The sequence below is a fragment of the Lutra lutra genome, chromosome 10, assembly GCF_902655055.1.
Source record: "Lutra lutra chromosome 10, mLutLut1.2, whole genome shotgun sequence".
Lineage (NCBI taxonomy): Eukaryota > Metazoa > Chordata > Mammalia > Carnivora > Mustelidae > Lutra > Lutra lutra.
This window is the reverse complement of record NC_062287.1, coordinates 59,549,358-59,566,811: the sequence shown is the minus strand read 5'-3', so window position 1 is coordinate 59,566,811 and position 17,454 is coordinate 59,549,358. Positions and strand designations below refer to the sequence as shown.

Sequence of the window (17,454 nt, the reverse complement as noted above, 5' to 3'; positions counted from 1 at the left end):
ACAACACCACACCCCCTTGTAAGGAAAAAAATCTAATTAAATATAACTCAAATTCACTATTAGAATTCCATACATTCAAGCTTCTCTTAAAAACAAGATTTTCATTCTTTAACACAAGTTTTCATGTACTTGTTTCAGGTACGTTTGCCTCATGCTTCTCCAGAAAGGGTGGTGCTGGCACAGTGACGGTACATAGTGCCTACAGGGTTTTATGAAGAATAAGTAAAAAGATGCTAAAATGAAAGGCAAAAACTGGAGACATTTAAAAAAACAAAAAACTGCACTAAATACCACAGGATTGTTCCCAGTGAAATCAGATATATCTAAGCTTTTCACAGAAATCTATGAACACCTTTTTTATTTTACATTCAAATTTAGTTCTTTGTATCAGAGAAAACAAGGCAATTGACATAAACTAAGTGTGCCAACTGGAATACTAACCTATTTTCAAACATAGAGAGATGGAGTTTCACTAAATCTCCATACTTAAAAGGAAAAGGCTCTCGTGGGATTTTCCCCCTACTGTAAGGAAACCCAATATTCATAAAAATAAGCACTCCACACCAACAGAGAGAGGAAACATTGAGATTTAAGAACAGAAAGCATTCTCCAAAGTTTGTTCCTTTAGGAGTTATAGGATCTCTTAATATGAGGAGCATTTAAAAGACAATCCACCTAGAGTTGGGTCAAAATCAACTTCTTTCAGTTCTGTCCACACATTCAAGAGCTAAGGAAACAAGGGATTTTATGTTGAGGTGAAAACGCGGATCACACACTCACGAATTTGCTTTGTCCTCACACCATAGATGATAGGATTGAGGGCAGGTGGGACAACCACATAGAGATTGGCAACTAGGATGTGGACATAACGGGGAATTTTTTTGCCAAATCGGTGGGTGAGGAAGGAGAAGAGAGAAGGAGTATAGAAAACACACATGACCCCAACATGTGATCTACATGTACTCAGAGCTTTGTGACGGGCATCTCGAGATGGGAGGCAGAAAAATGCACGAAGGATGTAGGCATAAGAGACCCCAACCAATGCCACATCTAAAATAAGAAAAGAAGCCACAAAAAGCCCATAAATAGCATTAATTCGAATGCTGGCACAGGCCAACTTGGCAATGCCCATGTGTTCACAGTAGGAGTGAGCAATAATTTGAGTCTCACAGAAGGGCAGACGATGGGTTAGGTAAAGAATGGGCAACATAAGCAAGACAGGGCGCATTATAATACCCACACCAATGCCTGCTAGCACTCGGGTGTCAGGGTGGTTGTGTAGTGGAGTGGCACGCAGATAGCCACATAGTGGTCAAAAGCCATAGCCAACAGAACAGGGGACTCCATTCCTGTGAAGGTGTGTATCAGAAACATCTGAGCCACACAGGCTCCAAAACCAATTTCATGTGCATCAAACCAGAAGATACCCAGCATTCTGGGCACTGAGGTTGTGGAGAGGGCCAGATCTATGGCTGATAAGATGGCTAGAAAGTAGAACATAGGATCCCTCAGAGTACGGTCAGACCAGATGATCAGCAAAATCATAGCATTGCCCAACAAAGCCATTAAGTAAATGGAGCAAAAAGGCAGGGAGATCCAGCCATGGGAACTCTCAAGTCCTGGGATGCCTGTAAGAAAGAAGGTATCTGGGTGAAAAGTGGAAGTGTTTGTGTGGAACATCTTGCCACGGATGAGATGAGAAGTAGTTGACTAGTCTAGAAAGAAACACAAGAACATATTTCAAAACTTTCTAGTAGGCTTAATTTTTGTCTGTAGTTTTCTTATTATAAAAGCTAATGCTGGGGGGCCTGGGTGGCTCAAACATTTAAGTGTCCAACTCTTGATTTTAGTTTAGGTCATGATCTCACAGTTGTGAGACTGAGCCCACATCAGGCTCTGACTGGGCATGAGCCTGCTTAAGCATCTCTCTCCTCTCTCTGCCCTTTCTCTTCTTTCTCTCTCTATGATGAAAGAAAAGAAAGAAAGAAAGAAAGAAAGAAAGAAAGAAAGAAAGAAAGAAAGAAAGAAAGAAAGAAAGAAAGAAAGAAAAAAAAGAAAGAAAGACAGACAAGAAAGAAAGATGGATAAGGAAAAGGAAAAGAAAAGAATAACCAATGCTAAAATGAGTTCAAAGTAATACGCGGCAACAGACTTAGCACTCTTCAAATGGAAGGAACATTAACTTCATAAAAGGTCTCCCTCCCTTTCAAGTTTTGGACAATAATATCTTATATTCCTTTGCTTAAACCCCAAATAAAACCTGAAATGAATTTTAAAAACATAAAATGGCTTATATTTATCCTGAAATATCAATCTTCTTTGAAGACAAAGTTCACTTTACCTAAACACATTAACACAAAATCACCAAGCAACAGTACAGACAACTGCACACAGAATATGACAATATAAAAGGAATATAAGTGTACCTAAAGCTATAGAATGATAGTAAATACAACAAGATTTCATTAACTGTTTTGTTCAGTATTCAGTATACATTGTTACATATTTAGAAAACCAGATCCAAAATAATCTGGTCATTTTGATGACTGCATCTCTCCATATGTACTCAGATGCCCCCACAGATGTGCTGTGCTGAATCTCAGATATAATAAGAGTTGCACAAAGATGGATAGACACACCGTACACTGTACTGTGCATCAGATATGAAAAGAGACACACAAAGATAGTAAAATTCTGCAGCTAGAAATTACCTCCAGGAGAGAAACACATCTCTTTGTAATAACATTCTGATTGGAATTAATAAAGAATCCCAAGATTTCTGTTGGTTGCCAAATTCTCAAAAATGTCCCCATATATCCAGCAATTCTACCCATCCTTGTAGTGTATGTGGGGAGGGGGGAGATTTGGGGGAAGAATAGTGAAAATCTATATTGAAAGAAGAAGCTTTGAGAGAAGTAAACATTTGTTTCCAATTATAATCATGGTGGTCAACATCAGGCTTAAGAAATACATGTTCCTGGGACGCCTGGGTGGCTCAGTTGGTTGGACGACTGCCTTCGGCTCAGGTCATGATCCCTGGGTCCCGGGATTGAGTCCCACATCGGGCTCCCAGCTCCATGGGGAGTCTGCTTCTCCCTCTGACCTTCTCCTCGCTCATGCTCTCTCTCACTGTCTCTCTCTCAAATAAATAAATAAAATCTTTTAAAAAAAAAAAAGAAATACATGTTCCTGATTTACCACACTGTAGTTATGATCCCTCTCTGTTTCTCCTTTTCTCCATCTTTCCATCCTTCCTTCCTCCTTTTTTCTATCTTTCCTTCTTTCTTTCTCCTTATAGAAAAAAAAAAAGCAGAGATAAGATATCACTATAGAAAAAAAAAGGAAAGTATAAAAAAGATAGGAAAAGAGGGGAGGAAAAGTGAAAAAAAAGAAGACAAGAAAGAAAAACATAAGGAATCATAAGGGAAAGAAGATAGGAATGAAAGTAGGAAAGAAGGTCATCTCAACTCTAATTTACTCTTGAGAAAAGTGACAGAGAAACGTCCAAATTTGGAGAAATATTTTATTAATAACATTTAAAAAACAGAGATTCTCCAACTAGGTAAGTCCTGCCAGACTGTACATAATGTTCATCTGCAGGCTGCTTATGTCTCTGCTTGCCTCTTTATAATCAATTTTATAAATCTGCACTTACTCTGGGCCCTTGAAGAGCCTATTTTTAAATTAGTATTTTGGAAGACCATGCCCTAATACACAATTATCACTGAGAATTGAGATAATTTGTACCACAACTTTAAGTTCCTTCTATAGGGACTTTATAAATTTAAAAATTTAAATTGTCTCAGTGTAATACAGTAAGACTTCTTTCAGTCAGAAGATCTTTCTACAGTAGTGAGATAAAATATATTAGCTTAATAAATTCAGCTGTAGTCTGTTCCTTAACTTTTAGACAAGAGTCTCTGGTCACTATTCATCTCCATCACACATTTAATAGGAAACTCACCTCTAGCAGGAATAGGGCTAGAGAGCTCCAGTATATCTACTAAAGGGAATAAGGTTTTATACTACCCATATTTAGGGTCCTTGGGGGCCTGTCTGAAAACAAAGCCAACTCAAATTCCCTGCATGAACCAGAACTAATGCCCAAGAGTCTCCTGAGAAAGATCCCATTCTCTGCACCTGATATAAAGAGACTAATAGATTGCAGACATACACCCACTTTCCCCACCTATATCTTGTCAATAAGAATCAGAGGGGCAAAACAAATGCTACCAAACATACTCATATGAAATATGAAGTGAACAGAATCTCTTACTGTGTAAATTTTGCATCGTTTTTTATTAGATATTATAACAGTGCAGATTTAGAACATTAATGACCAATACATGTATCTCCCCTCCCCATACCAGTGTCTTAGGAATCTCAATAATTTATTAATATATCATAGCTAACAAATAAGACAAAATTTCTTGTTTCTTTTCTATGTACTGTTAGTCTTACTGGCTTTCTTCTTTATTTAAATTTAATTAAATAACATATAGTACATCATTAGTTTTTGATGTAGTGTTCAATAAATCATTAGTTCTGTATAACACTCAGTGCTCCTCACATCACATACCCTCATCAATGCCCATTACCTGTTACCCAATTCCCTCACCACCTCCCTTTCTGCAACACTTTTGCTTTGCTGTGCAGAAGCTTTTTATCCTAATGAAGTCCCAAAAGTTCATTTTTGCTTTTGTTTCTCTTGCCTTTAGAGACGTGTCTTGCAAGAAGTTACTGTGGCCAAGGTCAAAGAGGTTACTGCCTGTGTTCTCACCTAGGATTTTGATGGATTCCTGTCTCACATTCAGGTCTTTCATCTATTTTGAGTTGATCTTTGTGTATGGTGTAAGAGAATGGTTGTTTCATTCTTCTGCATGTGGCTGTCCAATTTTCTCAGCATCATTTATTGAAAAGACTGTCTTTTTTCTATTGGATATTCTTTACTGCTTTGTCGAAGATTAGTTGACCACAGAGTTGAGGTTCCATATCTGGGTTCTCTATTCTGTTCCATTGATCTGTTTGTTTTTGTGCCAGTACCATGCTGTCTTGATGATCACAGTCTTGCAATATAGCTTGAAGTCAGGCATCATACCCCCAGCTTTGGTTTTATTTTTCAACATTCCCTTGGTGATTTGGAATCCTTTTTGATCCCATACAAATTTTAGGATTGTTTGTTCAGTTCTGTAAAAATGTCAGTGATATTTTTTTTTCTATACAAGCCATTTATTGGAAATGCCAACTATATGTAGGATAAAGTCAGTGCTACATGCTTATCAGTAACAGTAGAAAAATAGAACCAGTGGAAACCTTTGTACAACCATAATGATACTCAAAAGAGAAATGTATCATTTTACAATGCTTCACACAGACGAATTCAAGTTTGGAGGCACCTAAATAAAAATACTATATATTTCTTTAAAAAACACTATGTACAATTGAAGCATAAACAAGTTTTACAAAGTACTGGTTATGCAGGTTGTAGAAAACACTTGCATAGGACATGAAATCAGTTTAGGAAAAATTTCTGAGCCTTTAGCATTGAAGGCACTTGACTTTATACCAGTAACAGCACAACCACAAGAAATGCAGTGTTGTACAAGATACCACCTCTCTGCGGACAGATATGGTACACAAACAGCAAGTGGGGTTCAGGGAACATTATCTTTCAGCCACCCCATCTAAGAGCAGGGTTCCATACCACCTGCCCATGGAACCCAGATACACAGTCATGTGGAGGTACATCATGAAGCTTCCAGAGCTTATCGTGTCTCTTAGAACCCACGTAAACACACAAACATGAGAGGTTATTTTCAAGACACACACTTGCAAGGAATCTTTCTGTAGAAATAGCCACAGCATTATAATATTCAGAAGAATGTGGAAGATTTACACATAGTCTTGAGGGTTTTCTGAAGGAAAAAAAGAAATCCCAAGACTTGCCAATAAAGCAATTACATAACAGCTATTTCAATATATAGGACAAAAGGACAACTTAACATTTCATAAAACATTGTTCATACAACAGTGTTAATGGAAAATAGTAAAATACCTTTTAGTGTGTGACGTAACGCTTTTAGTCAGGTTATGTGTAATGAGGTTTGAAAGTAAACCACTTAGTAGACAGAGTAAACCACTGCAGAACCGGGAATAGCACCCATCACTGCTGCTTTAATAGTAACTTTCAACAGAAAGATGAAAGTCAACCAAATAATAATTTTAAAAAAGAAAAGTCAAATAAACATTTCCCTTCAAGTTCGTTTCTAAGGTAAAAACATGAACTGCAAAACAAGTGCTTCATGAAACACGTTTCCCCCTGAAAGGCAGATTACAAAAGAAAATCCCTATTTTGCTGTGTAGTAACTGAGAAGTGTTCCCCCTTCCCCTGCAGAGACCATCGCGTCGAGGTCAGCCATGAGCCCCTGTGGCCCCCACCGCCCCCCATCACGCTCTGCAGCATCACCCACATTCACATGGACAAGGGCTGCCCCCTGCCAGGATGTGAACAACCAGTCAAGAGAAAACCCAATATGAGGTGGCAATTATAGTAATAAGACTTGGTGAGGACGCAAAATCAAGAATTAGGTAAGGTTTCACAGAGAGCTCTACAAAAAGATTCAAACATAAAGAACTTGTTAAAAATCCTTAAAATCCAACTGGTTCTGGAAATGCCAGGAGAGCTTAGGTCTAGGGGCGTGTGCCTAGAAGGAGCTAACAGGCACGGGAAGAAGGCCATGGTGTGTGGAAAATGCAAACAGCTGCTTTTCACTGATAGTTTTTGCCTTTCGTGCTATTTCTTTTAGAGTCACAGGTGACTCTGAACTTAACTTATCCACCCAAATCACAAAAATAAAAAAATATATAAGAAGAGGACCACCAGTATCTTGAAGAAACATGGATCTTCTCTTCCTGCTCCAGGAGCGAAACAGTAATTCTCTAAACAGCGGTACGGCGGGCACCGAAGGTGACGATTGTCTCACGGCCTGATTGTCTGTGGCCTCGAAAGGAGATCTGGTATTTGGAGATTTGGTTCTCATGAAATTCCTAAACCGAGTGAAATGCCAGGTCCTGGGGCCTAAATTTTATATTATACATACCTTTTTTATCCCTAAGACCAATCTTACTCAGACTTCACATTTATCTTAGCACAACATTAACAGAATTGCAATGCCCAATAAGCACTTCAGATGGTCGGAGAGGTGGGTTCCAAAGCCAGAGGCACACAGCTATTCACTCTACCCTAGCCACCACTCTTCACAAGATCCAGCCGAAGGCCACTGACGTCTACCCTAGCACACACAAGCCACACCTGCTTACCCTCTGCAGGTCACACCAGTCCACCGCCGCAGAGATTAAAGCAAGTTCCTCTCTATACAAAATTTAGATCAGCTACTAAATTCTTAAAAGCAAACTTCATCAGTTAAAGTAGAAACAGTGGCCACTTATTTTTATGTTTGGGGGATATGAAAGAGTAATAAGTTTTCAGGAAAATGACATCTAATAGCTCTTGTCTGACATTTTAAAAAATACAGGTCAGAGATGAGAAAGCTTTTTCCCACCCAAATCAGCTCTACTCACCCTTATTTCCAGTACCAGCACAGTACAGCCTGAATTCAGAAAAGAAATTTAGAACTATATCAAAATAATTCACGTCGATACATGTATATAAATACACAGGGAGGAATATGATGGAATTAACAATTTTTTTTTCTGAAGAGAGAGACTGAAGTTGCCAATGGTATTTTGATGGGGATGGCATGGAATGTGTGGATTGCTTGGCCAGCATAGACATTTTAACAATGCTTATTCTTCCAATCCATGAGCATAGAATATTTTTCCATCACTTTGTGTCTTCCTCAACATCTTTCATAAGTGTTCCATAGTTTCTCACGTATAGACCCTTTACCTTTTGGTTAGGTTTATTCCTAAGAAGAATTTTAAAAATTCATGGAAACTAATGATAATGAAAACAAATCAGTTCAAAACCTCTGGGATACAGCAAAGGCTGTCCTAAGAAGGAAGTACATAATAATGCAAGCCTCTCTCAAAAAATTAAAAAAAAAATTTCCAAATACACAAGGTAACACTACACCTAACAGAGGTGGAGAAAAAAACAGTTAAAAAAAAAAAAAAAAAAAAGCTTGGGGCACCTGGATGGCTCAGTGGGTTAAAGCCTCTGCCTTCAGCTCAGGTCATGATCCCAGGGTCCTGGAATCGAGCCCCACATTGGGCTCTCTGCTTGGCAGGAAGCCTGCTTCCTCCTCTCTCTCTGACTGCCTCTCTGCCTACTTGTGATCTCTGTCTGTCAAATAAATATATAAAATCTTTAAAAAAAAAAAAAAAGCTTAAACCAAGCAGGAGAAGAGAGATAATGAAGATTAAAGCAGAAATCAGTGAAATACAAACCAGAAGAAAGTAGAATAGATCAATGAATTTAGAAGAGATTCTTCGAAAGACTTAAGATCAATAAACCTCTGGCCAGACTTATCTAAAGGAAAAGAGAAAAGATCCAAATTAATAAAATCATGAATGAAAGGAGACAGGTCATGACCAACACCAAAGAAAAGACCCAAATTAATAAAATCATGAATGGAAGAGGAGAGATCATGATCAACATCAAGACAATTTTAAGACCATATTAGGATCACCTATATGCTAACAAATTAGATAATCTGGAAGAAATTATTGCATTCCTGAAAAGTTATTAACTACCAAAACTGAAACAAGAAGAAATAGAAAATCTGAATAGACAAATAACCAGCAGGGAAAGGGAAGCAGTAATCAAAAACCCATTCATTCTTTAGCAGGTTGCTTTTTTTTTTTTTAAGATTTTATTTATTTATTTGACAGACAGAGATCACAAGCAGGCAGAGAGGCAGGCAGAGAGAGAAGGGGAAGCAGGCTCCCTGCTGACCAGAGAGCCCGATGCAGGACTCGATCCCAGGACCCTGGGATCTCGACCCGAGCCAAAGGCAGAGGCTTTAACCCACTGAGACACCCAGGAGCCTAGCAGGTTGCTTTTTAACCTCCAAGTGTTTGCATTCCTTCCAAATTTTTCCTTTTGGTTAAGTTCTAGTTTCAAAGCATTGTGGTCTGAAAATAAGGAGAGAATAATCTCAATCTTTTGGTATCACTTGAAACCTGATTTGTGACCCAGTATGTGATCTATTCTAGAGAAAGTTCCATGTGCACTCAAAAAGAATGAATATTCTTCTGTTTTAGGATGGAATGTTGTGTATATATCTTTGAAGTCCATCTGGTCCAGTGTGTCATTCAAAAGCCCTCATTTCTTGGTTGATCTTCAGTTTAGATAATTTGTCCATTGGTGTGAGTGCAATGTTGAAGTCATTCATGTATTCATGAAGCTATTCATGTATTATTATCAATGTGTGTCTTTACTATGGTTATTAATTGGTTTATATAATTGACTGTTCCCATGTTGGGACACAAATATTTATAATTGTTAGATATTCTCATTGAATATACCCCTTAAGTATGATATAATGTCCTTCTTCATCTCTTATTAGTCTTTGGATTGAAGTTATTTTGTCTTATATGAGGATTGTTATCCCAGCTTTCTTTTGAGGTCCATTAGCATGGTAAATTGTTCTCCATCCCCTCACTTTCAGTCTGGAGGTGGCTTTAGGTCTAAAATTAGTTTTTTGACAACATATGGATGGGTCTTGCTTTTTTATCCAATGTGATACCCTGTGTCTTTTGTTTGGAGCATTGAGCCCACTTACATTCAGAGTAAATATCAAAAGATATTAATCTAGTGCCATTGCATTGGCTGTAAAGTCCTTGTTTCTGTAGATCGTCTCTTTCATTTTAGTCTATGTTACTCTTGGGGTCTCTCTTCACTTAAAGGATCCCCCTTAATATTTCTTGCAGGGCTGGCTTGGTGGTCACACATTCTTTCAGTTTCTGTCTGTCCTGGTAGTTCAATATCTCCCTTTTTATTCTGAACGACAGCCTTGCTAGACAGTAAAAGTCAATAAAAATTAATTTAACATAAAAATAAAATAACATAAAGTGTACTTAAAGAGATGAAATACATGAACATCAAAGAACGGAAAGATTTTACTCTAATATTATGAAATAACAAGTCAAAATTTATTCTTCAACATCATGAATAAAAAATAGAAGTGAAATTACATTACTTAATCATAGAACAATATAAGAGCACTACTTACCATAGTTTCTATTAGGATGGTAATGCACTAGGGAAACCACTGACTGGGAGATGATATTCCCACTGAACATATCAGTTATATCATTTTTTTTTTAAATTTCACAATGGTAGCTTACACCCCCACATACATCTAATGGCAGCTTTCTTATACTATGATTACTAGCAAGCACATAAGTTATTTTATCCTTTATTAGATTGATTCATTCAGCATTCATTTATTGAGTAGATGAGTGATTCACTCTGTGAATAACTGAGTGGATACACAAAGTAAGATCAATTTCTTTATGACCCAGGAGGAGAGAAAATGAAATGCACTCACTACAATTCATTATAATATCAAGTTGTAAGAGAACAAATCATAAGTGCCAAGAAAAGTAAGTAAACCAAGAAAAGTAAGTATTGCTCTACCTTCAATAGTGTGAGAGAAGTTTCCTTAAAATTTGCAGACATGTAAAAATTCACTCCTGTGTGAACCAATGTTTACCTTTCCCTGAAATAAGGTTTTATTTGAATAGTAGATTTTAAAAATTCAAGTTCAAATACCAGAAAATTGATGTGACATTACTGTACAGTGAATGAGAGAAAGAAAGGCACGAAGTGATAGGAAGTAGGTATATTTGATTCAGAGAGGAGTTTATCAAGGAATAGCCATAGCTCTACAAAACAAAACAAAAACCAAGGATGTTGCTTGTGACAAGGAACCTGAAGTTAGGAGGATGTCTGGCATGGGGAACTTAGCAAAATTCCTAAGATCACATGCTAGTCACTAGAAATCTAAATAAAGATGGTACTATTGGAAACAGAAAGTAAAATATCTGAAAGATATTTATAAAATAAAATTTGCTAGTATGGAAGACTGGAGCTGGCTGGCAATAGAGGTACTTCAGAGAGAAGAGTTATCATGTGGTTGGTGCAAGAGATCAGGCTACAGATAGGAAAAGGAACATGAGTGAGATTAATAAATATGAGCTAATATGACACAAGATTGTGGAAATTACTTCCCTTGTGTTATACACAGAGGAAGAGAAGAACAAAAGATGTGAATAATTATTTCCAAATTAAAGATTGCTGTTTTAAAGACTGAGAGGTATTTGCTGAATATATACATGAAAAATGTAAATGTCATTTGTGATGGACTTAGCGGAAATGAGCATTTTTAATTATTTTTTTTTAATTTTTTTTATTTTTAAGTTTTAATTTTAATCCCAGTTAGTTAACATGCAGTGTTATATTAGCTTCAGGTGTCATTATTCAACAATTCCATACATTATTCAGTGCTTGTCAATAAAGCGTACTCTTTTTTTAATCATTTTTTAATGTATTTTCAGCATAACAGTATTAATTGTTTTTGTACCACACCCAGTGCTCCATGCAATCTGTGCCCTCTCTAATACCCACCACCTGGTTCCCCCAACCTCCCACCCCCCCACCTCTTCAAACCCTTCAGATTGTTTTTCAGAGTCCATAGTCTCTCATGGTTCACCTCCCCTTCCAATTTCCCTCAACTCCCTTCTCCTAACTCCCCATATCCTCCATGCTATTTGTTATGCCCCACAAATAAGTGAAACCATATGATAATTGATTCTCTCTGCTTGACTTATTTCACTCAGCATAATCTCTTCCAGTCCCGGCCATGTTGCTACAAAAGTTGGGTATTCAGACTTTCTGATGGAGGCATAATACTCCATAGTGTATATGGACCACATCTTCCTTATCCATTCGTCCATTGAAGGGCATCTTGGTTCTTTCCACAGTTTGGCAACCATGGCCATTGCTGCTAAACATTGGGGTGCAGATGGCCCTTCTTTTCACTCCATCTGTATCTTTGGGGTAAATACCCAGTAGTGCAATTGCAGGGTCATAGCGAAGTTCTATTTTTAATTTCTTGAGGAATCTCCACACTGTCTCCAAAGAGGCTGCACCAACTTGCATTCCCACCAACAGTGTAAGAGGGTTCCCCTTTCTCCACATCCCCTCCAACACATGTTGTTTCCTGTCTTGCTAATTTTGGCCATTCTAACTGGTGTAAGGTGATATCTCAATGTGGTTTTAATTTGAATCTCCCTGATGGCTAGTGATGATGAACATTTTTTCATGTGTCTGATAGCCATTTGTATGTCTTCTTTGGAGAAGTGTCTGTTCCTATCTTCTCGATTTTTTTTTTTTTTATACGATTATCTCTTTTGTGTGTGTTGAGTTTGAGGAGTTCTTTATAGATACTGGATATCAATCTTTTGTCTGTACTGTCATTTGCAAATATCTTCTCCCATTCCATGGGTTGCCTCTTTGTTTTCTTGACTGTTTCCTTTGCTGTGCAGAAGCTTTTGATTTTGATGAAGTCCCAAAAGTTTATTTTGGCTTTTGTTTCCTTTGCCTTTGGAGACATATCTTGAAAGAAGTTGCTGTGGCTGATATCGAAGAGCATTTTTTAAATTTCCCTTAAATAACTTTAAGAAAACCAAGTTTTTATAAAATGTCAACTAATTAGCTGTGCATTAGTATCTTGTGTGTGTGTGGGTGTGTATAATGTACATATATAATGTATGTATTATATTTGATACTTATTGTAATTTATGTCACTTTAGCTTCAGGGTATTTTCTGCAAGGGTGCTATTAAAATAAAACCCATAAACAGCTCTAATGGAAGCACTGTTGTCAAGGGTGAGAATAATAAATGAAGCACAGTAATACAAATAATGATGGTAATACTAACAACTAACAATTATTTTGTATTTACTGTAACCAACATGCAGGGCACTATGCTGATGACTTAAACATCATATAATTTAAGTCTTCATGCCTAATCCTTTGAAATAAAACTATGACTATATTTATATAGTAAAGGAATTGAGAATCATTGAAATATATATGTTAATGTTAGAACCAGGAATATACTCAAGTTCTGTTTACTGTGAAAATCATATATGCAAAGACAGGACAAAGGAAATATCTATAAAATGAGTTTAAAAGTAAGTTAGGAAACCAATAGAACCAAGGTGACAGTAAGAAGTGTCCACAGGCTGCAGGCAGTTTCTTCCTTTATGTGTCCATCAGAGTTGGGTCGATGAAAACCAAAATATATTTGTAACAAACTCTACACAAAAATGTAGGGTGAAGTTTTTTGTAGCCCCATTCATTTCCTTGCTCCCTCCTTCTGTACAAAATAAGGACTTAATCTACAAAATATTGGTTGTTTACACTATTTATGGTGAAATCACAGGATATCACAATATAGTTCTTATAATGGAATGAAAATGACTAATTTCTGAAGAGAGGGAAAAAGAAAATGAAAGAGAGATAAGAAGGGGATGCAAAATAAGAAGAGAGAAAGAGACAAGAATGCCTAGAGATAAAAAAGAAGAAGAAGAAGAAGAATCATCATCCAAAAAGCCTGTGAGTGAGGTAGGGTCACTAGCACACAAAAAAGGCAGCACACCCTGTAAATTCTACTTTACCTCTACTGACACCAGAGATTAAAAATCCCATATAAAGATGGATGGGCCATCACCTACCATACAAATTGGATAGCCAAGCTTAAGCTTTCACTCTCTGAATTCATCAAACTATTTATAGAATCCCCCCCATGAACATTATTGTCAAGCACATTTACTTAATGTAACAAGGTGTTTCTCTGCTCAGAAGTTCCATCTCATATACATTAGGTGATATTCCTTTTTAATTCTTTATGTTTGCAATAATATTTTCTTCACACAGTCATAGATCTGCTTGGTCCTGACTCCGTATATGACAGGGTTGAGCATTGGTGACACTATGATGTAGAGATTGGCCAGGAGTATGTGGATAGAGCGGGGGACATTTCGGCCAAAGCAATGTGTCATGAAGCAAAAGATGGCCAGTGTATAGAAGGCAAGGATGACACAAACATGAGAACCACATGTGCTGAGGGACTTGAGTTGGGCTTTACAGGAAGGAAGATAGAAAACAGCATGGAATATCTGAACATAAGACAGGGCAATGGCTATGATGTCAAAGACTAGGATTGAAATAGCACCCAATCCATAGATGATATTGATCTTGATGCTGGCACAAGAGAGGCGAGCAAGACCCATGTGTTCACAGTAGGTATGGGGAATGACATGATTCCCACAGAAGGGCAATCGCAAGATAAGAAATACAAATAGGATCACAAAAATGAACGATCTCACTAACACACCCACACCAATCACAAAAACAGCCTTGTTGGTAAGGATGGTGCTACATCGGAGTGGGTTGCAGATGGCCACGTACCGGTCATAAGCCATTGCCAACAGTACTGCTGACTCCATACCAGTGAAGTTGTGGATAAAAAACATCTGAGTGATGGGGCGCCTGGGTGGCTCAGTGGGTTAAGCCGCTGCCTTCGGCTCAGGTCATGATCCCAGGTCCTGGGTTCGAGCCCCACATCGGGCTTACTGCTCTGCAGGGAGCCTGCTTCCTCCTCTTTCTCTGCCTGCCTCTCTGCCTACTTGTGATTTCTCTCTGTCAAATAAATAAATAAAATTTAAAAAAAAAAAAAAAAACATCTGAGTGATACAAGCATCAAAGAGTATCTCCCTGAGACTAAACCAGAAGATCCCGAGCATCTTAGGGATGGTAGCTGTGGACAGACCCAAATCAATAGTAGCCATCATAGCCAGGAAGTAAAACATAGGTTGGTGTAGGCTGTTCTCAGCCTGGATCACAAACAGAATTGTGAGGTTTCCTAAGAGTGCAATCACATACACAGCACAAAAGGGAAAACCAATCCACATGTGAACTATTTCAAGTCCTGGGATCCCCAGCAATAAGAAGGAAGAAGGATGAAACTGGGTGTCATTGGGAAGGGACATCCTGCTAGGTAATGTGTAAGTCCATTTTCTTATAGATGTGTGTTCACTAATCTGTGGGACCCCAGATAAAACATTGCAATGTTTTAAACCTAAGAAAAACAAAAAATCATACAATTGCTTACATTTTCTTCCTCAGTTAATCCATACAATTAGAAATGTACAAATAGAAATCCCCATAGAAAAATATGAAGTGAATTCTCAGCAAGAAGCCTTTGGAAGAAATAAATAGTAGATTGCAATAAACATTTTACATAATATATTCATCTTTGTCAACCCCTCTCTTTTAATTTGCAAGTGTCTTACCACTAGAATCATGCTAAGGTTTTGCCTTAATACTTACTTCATTAATTACCTTCTATCATCACCCACATAATTTACTTTCCATTCTGGTATATGAAGGGGTATGACAGACTCTGTAAATAGTTATTTCTATTGGTTTTATTTGGTTAACACACAAGATAGGTAACAAGTGTTAGTGAACACAGACTCATTAAAATTAGTATAAACTATTAAAAAATATGTCTATGGGATTAAAATCAATCCATTAGTTAGCAGTCAATCATTATTCTTATCACAGAAGAAGAAATTTGATCAAAACAGCAACAACTGCCATTCATTAAGGTCCTGACTCTTTCCATGTTGTCAGAACCTGTGCAAGTATCAGCTCAGATCTTTATAAACACATGGAGAGAAACAGTTACCATGTTTTCACATACGGGTCTGAACTGAAAATAGTTTAACACACTCACCAAATGCTTCAAGTGCTTATAGTTACAGAAGGACAGGAAGAAATCATAAAGTTCAAATGGAAAGAATGGATAGTAAGGCAAAGCTAATTCATGCCTCAGTCATGACAGACACAGCTTCCCTTCGTCCACACACAGTTACACAAACATAATTTCTTTTAAACTCACATTCATCAGAATAAAAGATATCAGTGTTTTCATTACGAATCTGAGGAAATCATAATTTTAAGACTTGAAGATACCTGACAAATATATTGAAGAAAAGACTAGGTGGCATATTCTGAGTGAGCTGAATCTATCATTTTCAAAGTTCCCCAAACTGTAATATATTTTTATGTACCTTATTTACTTCATTTGTTAGAGTATTTTCAAATTACTTCCTCATTCATTACATGTAATTATTTCGTAGTGAAAAGCGTCTTTTCATCATTTAGTTTCATTGGAGGATTCCAGGGGAGCACTACTAATGATGATCACACTTTCAGTAAGACAACTAGGCTCTTTCCCAGACACCGTAATATGGGAAAGAGGCCAGGAAGAAGAGGGTCTTGTCCGTGATAAATAAGTACTAGAAGGAGTAATACAATACTGATGGGGAAAACTGGAAGTCCTAGGAAGAAATGGCAGATGTTAGAAAAGAAAGGCAGTTGAAAACAATAGATATTTTTGGTAGGAATCACTGCAAAATGACCATAAAAATAAAGTCTTTCTTCTATAATGTTCTGGCCTGGTAGTGGAATATTGAATAGTCTGATAAGGTGTGATATGACCTGCCCAAGGATAAAAGGTAGAATTCAATTATGGGGGCTTAATTTTCTGTGATTTATCAATATTGGTGAAGTGTCAATGGCAGATTCTTTTATTAAAAAAAAATTTTGTACTCCTCAATAACATCTCTGAAGATTAGGAATGTACACAGTAGTTGTGGAAAGCTATAAAAACAATGCTTTCCTTTTTTCATCACACCCATACACAATAGATTCTCAGTAAAGAAGAAAATTACTTTAGCTCACAGTATAGAGTTCATCCTCAAACTGATAGAGAGACAGATGGTATTATGTTCTTTGTTTAAGAATAAAATAGTGGGGGCGCCTGGGTGGCTCAGTGGGTTGAGCTGCTGCTTTCGGCTCAGGTCATGATCTCAGGGTCCTGGGATCGAGTCCCGCATCGGGCTCTCTGCTCAGCAAGGAGCCTCCTTCCCTCTCTCTCTCTCTGCCTGCCTCTCTGTCTACTTGTGATCTCTCTGTCAAATAAATAAATAAAATCTTAAAAAAAAAAAAAAAGAATAAAATAGTGGGATGGGATCAAGCCCCAGATCAGGCTCTCTGCTCAGCAGGGAGTCTGCTTCCCCCTCTCTCTCTGCCTGCCTCTCTGCTTAGTTGTGATCTCTGTCTGTCAAATAAATAAATAAATAAATAAATAAATAAATAAATAAATAAAATAGAATAAAATAGTGAGAAAAACAAATTAGTGTATTTCTCAACTCAGATAATTATAATCTACCATGAGGCCTCAGTAGCTAAGTAGAGAGGCTGTGATATGAATAGCCTAGTAGAAATAGTCAGAAGACATAGACAGCAATGAAATTCTGTAGTTGTCTGGCTTATATCATTACCACTCGGTGAACTCACTAGATCAAAAATCTGATTAATGCTGTATGGTGACGGATATTCACCAGACTTAC

General features: G+C 37.4%; 1 protein-coding gene and 1 pseudogene across 1 annotated transcript; both read right to left on the bottom strand.

Moving 5' to 3' along the window:
• Positions 1 to 745: 745 nt before the first annotated feature.
• LOC125078975 (olfactory receptor 52J3-like) lies at positions 746 to 1,686 on the bottom strand (annotated as a pseudogene).
• Positions 1,687 to 13,878: 12,192 nt separating this feature from the next.
• Positions 13,879 to 15,030, bottom strand: LOC125078899 (olfactory receptor 52E2-like). Its single transcript, XM_047692144.1, has 2 exons — positions 14,717 to 15,030; positions 13,879 to 14,524 (listed from the first exon to the last, which is right to left on the bottom strand). The coding sequence occupies exons 1-2, from the start codon at positions 15,022 to 15,024 to the stop codon at positions 13,879 to 13,881; spliced, it is 954 nt and encodes a 317-aa protein (XP_047548100.1). The 5' UTR covers positions 15,025 to 15,030.
• Positions 15,031 to 17,454: the final 2,424 nt, after the last annotated feature.

What these genes read in the sequence shown, in the direction of transcription:
- LOC125078899 (XM_047692144.1), bottom strand. Translation starts at nt 15,024, where the DNA reads ATGTCCCTTCCCAATGACACCCAGTTTCATCCTTCTTCCTTCTTATTG. An exon ending in GATGCTTGTATCACTCAGAT is followed by an intron (nt 14,525 to 14,716) that starts GTTTTTTTTTTT and finishes TGAGCCACCCAG; the next exon opens with GCGCCCCATCACTCAGATGT.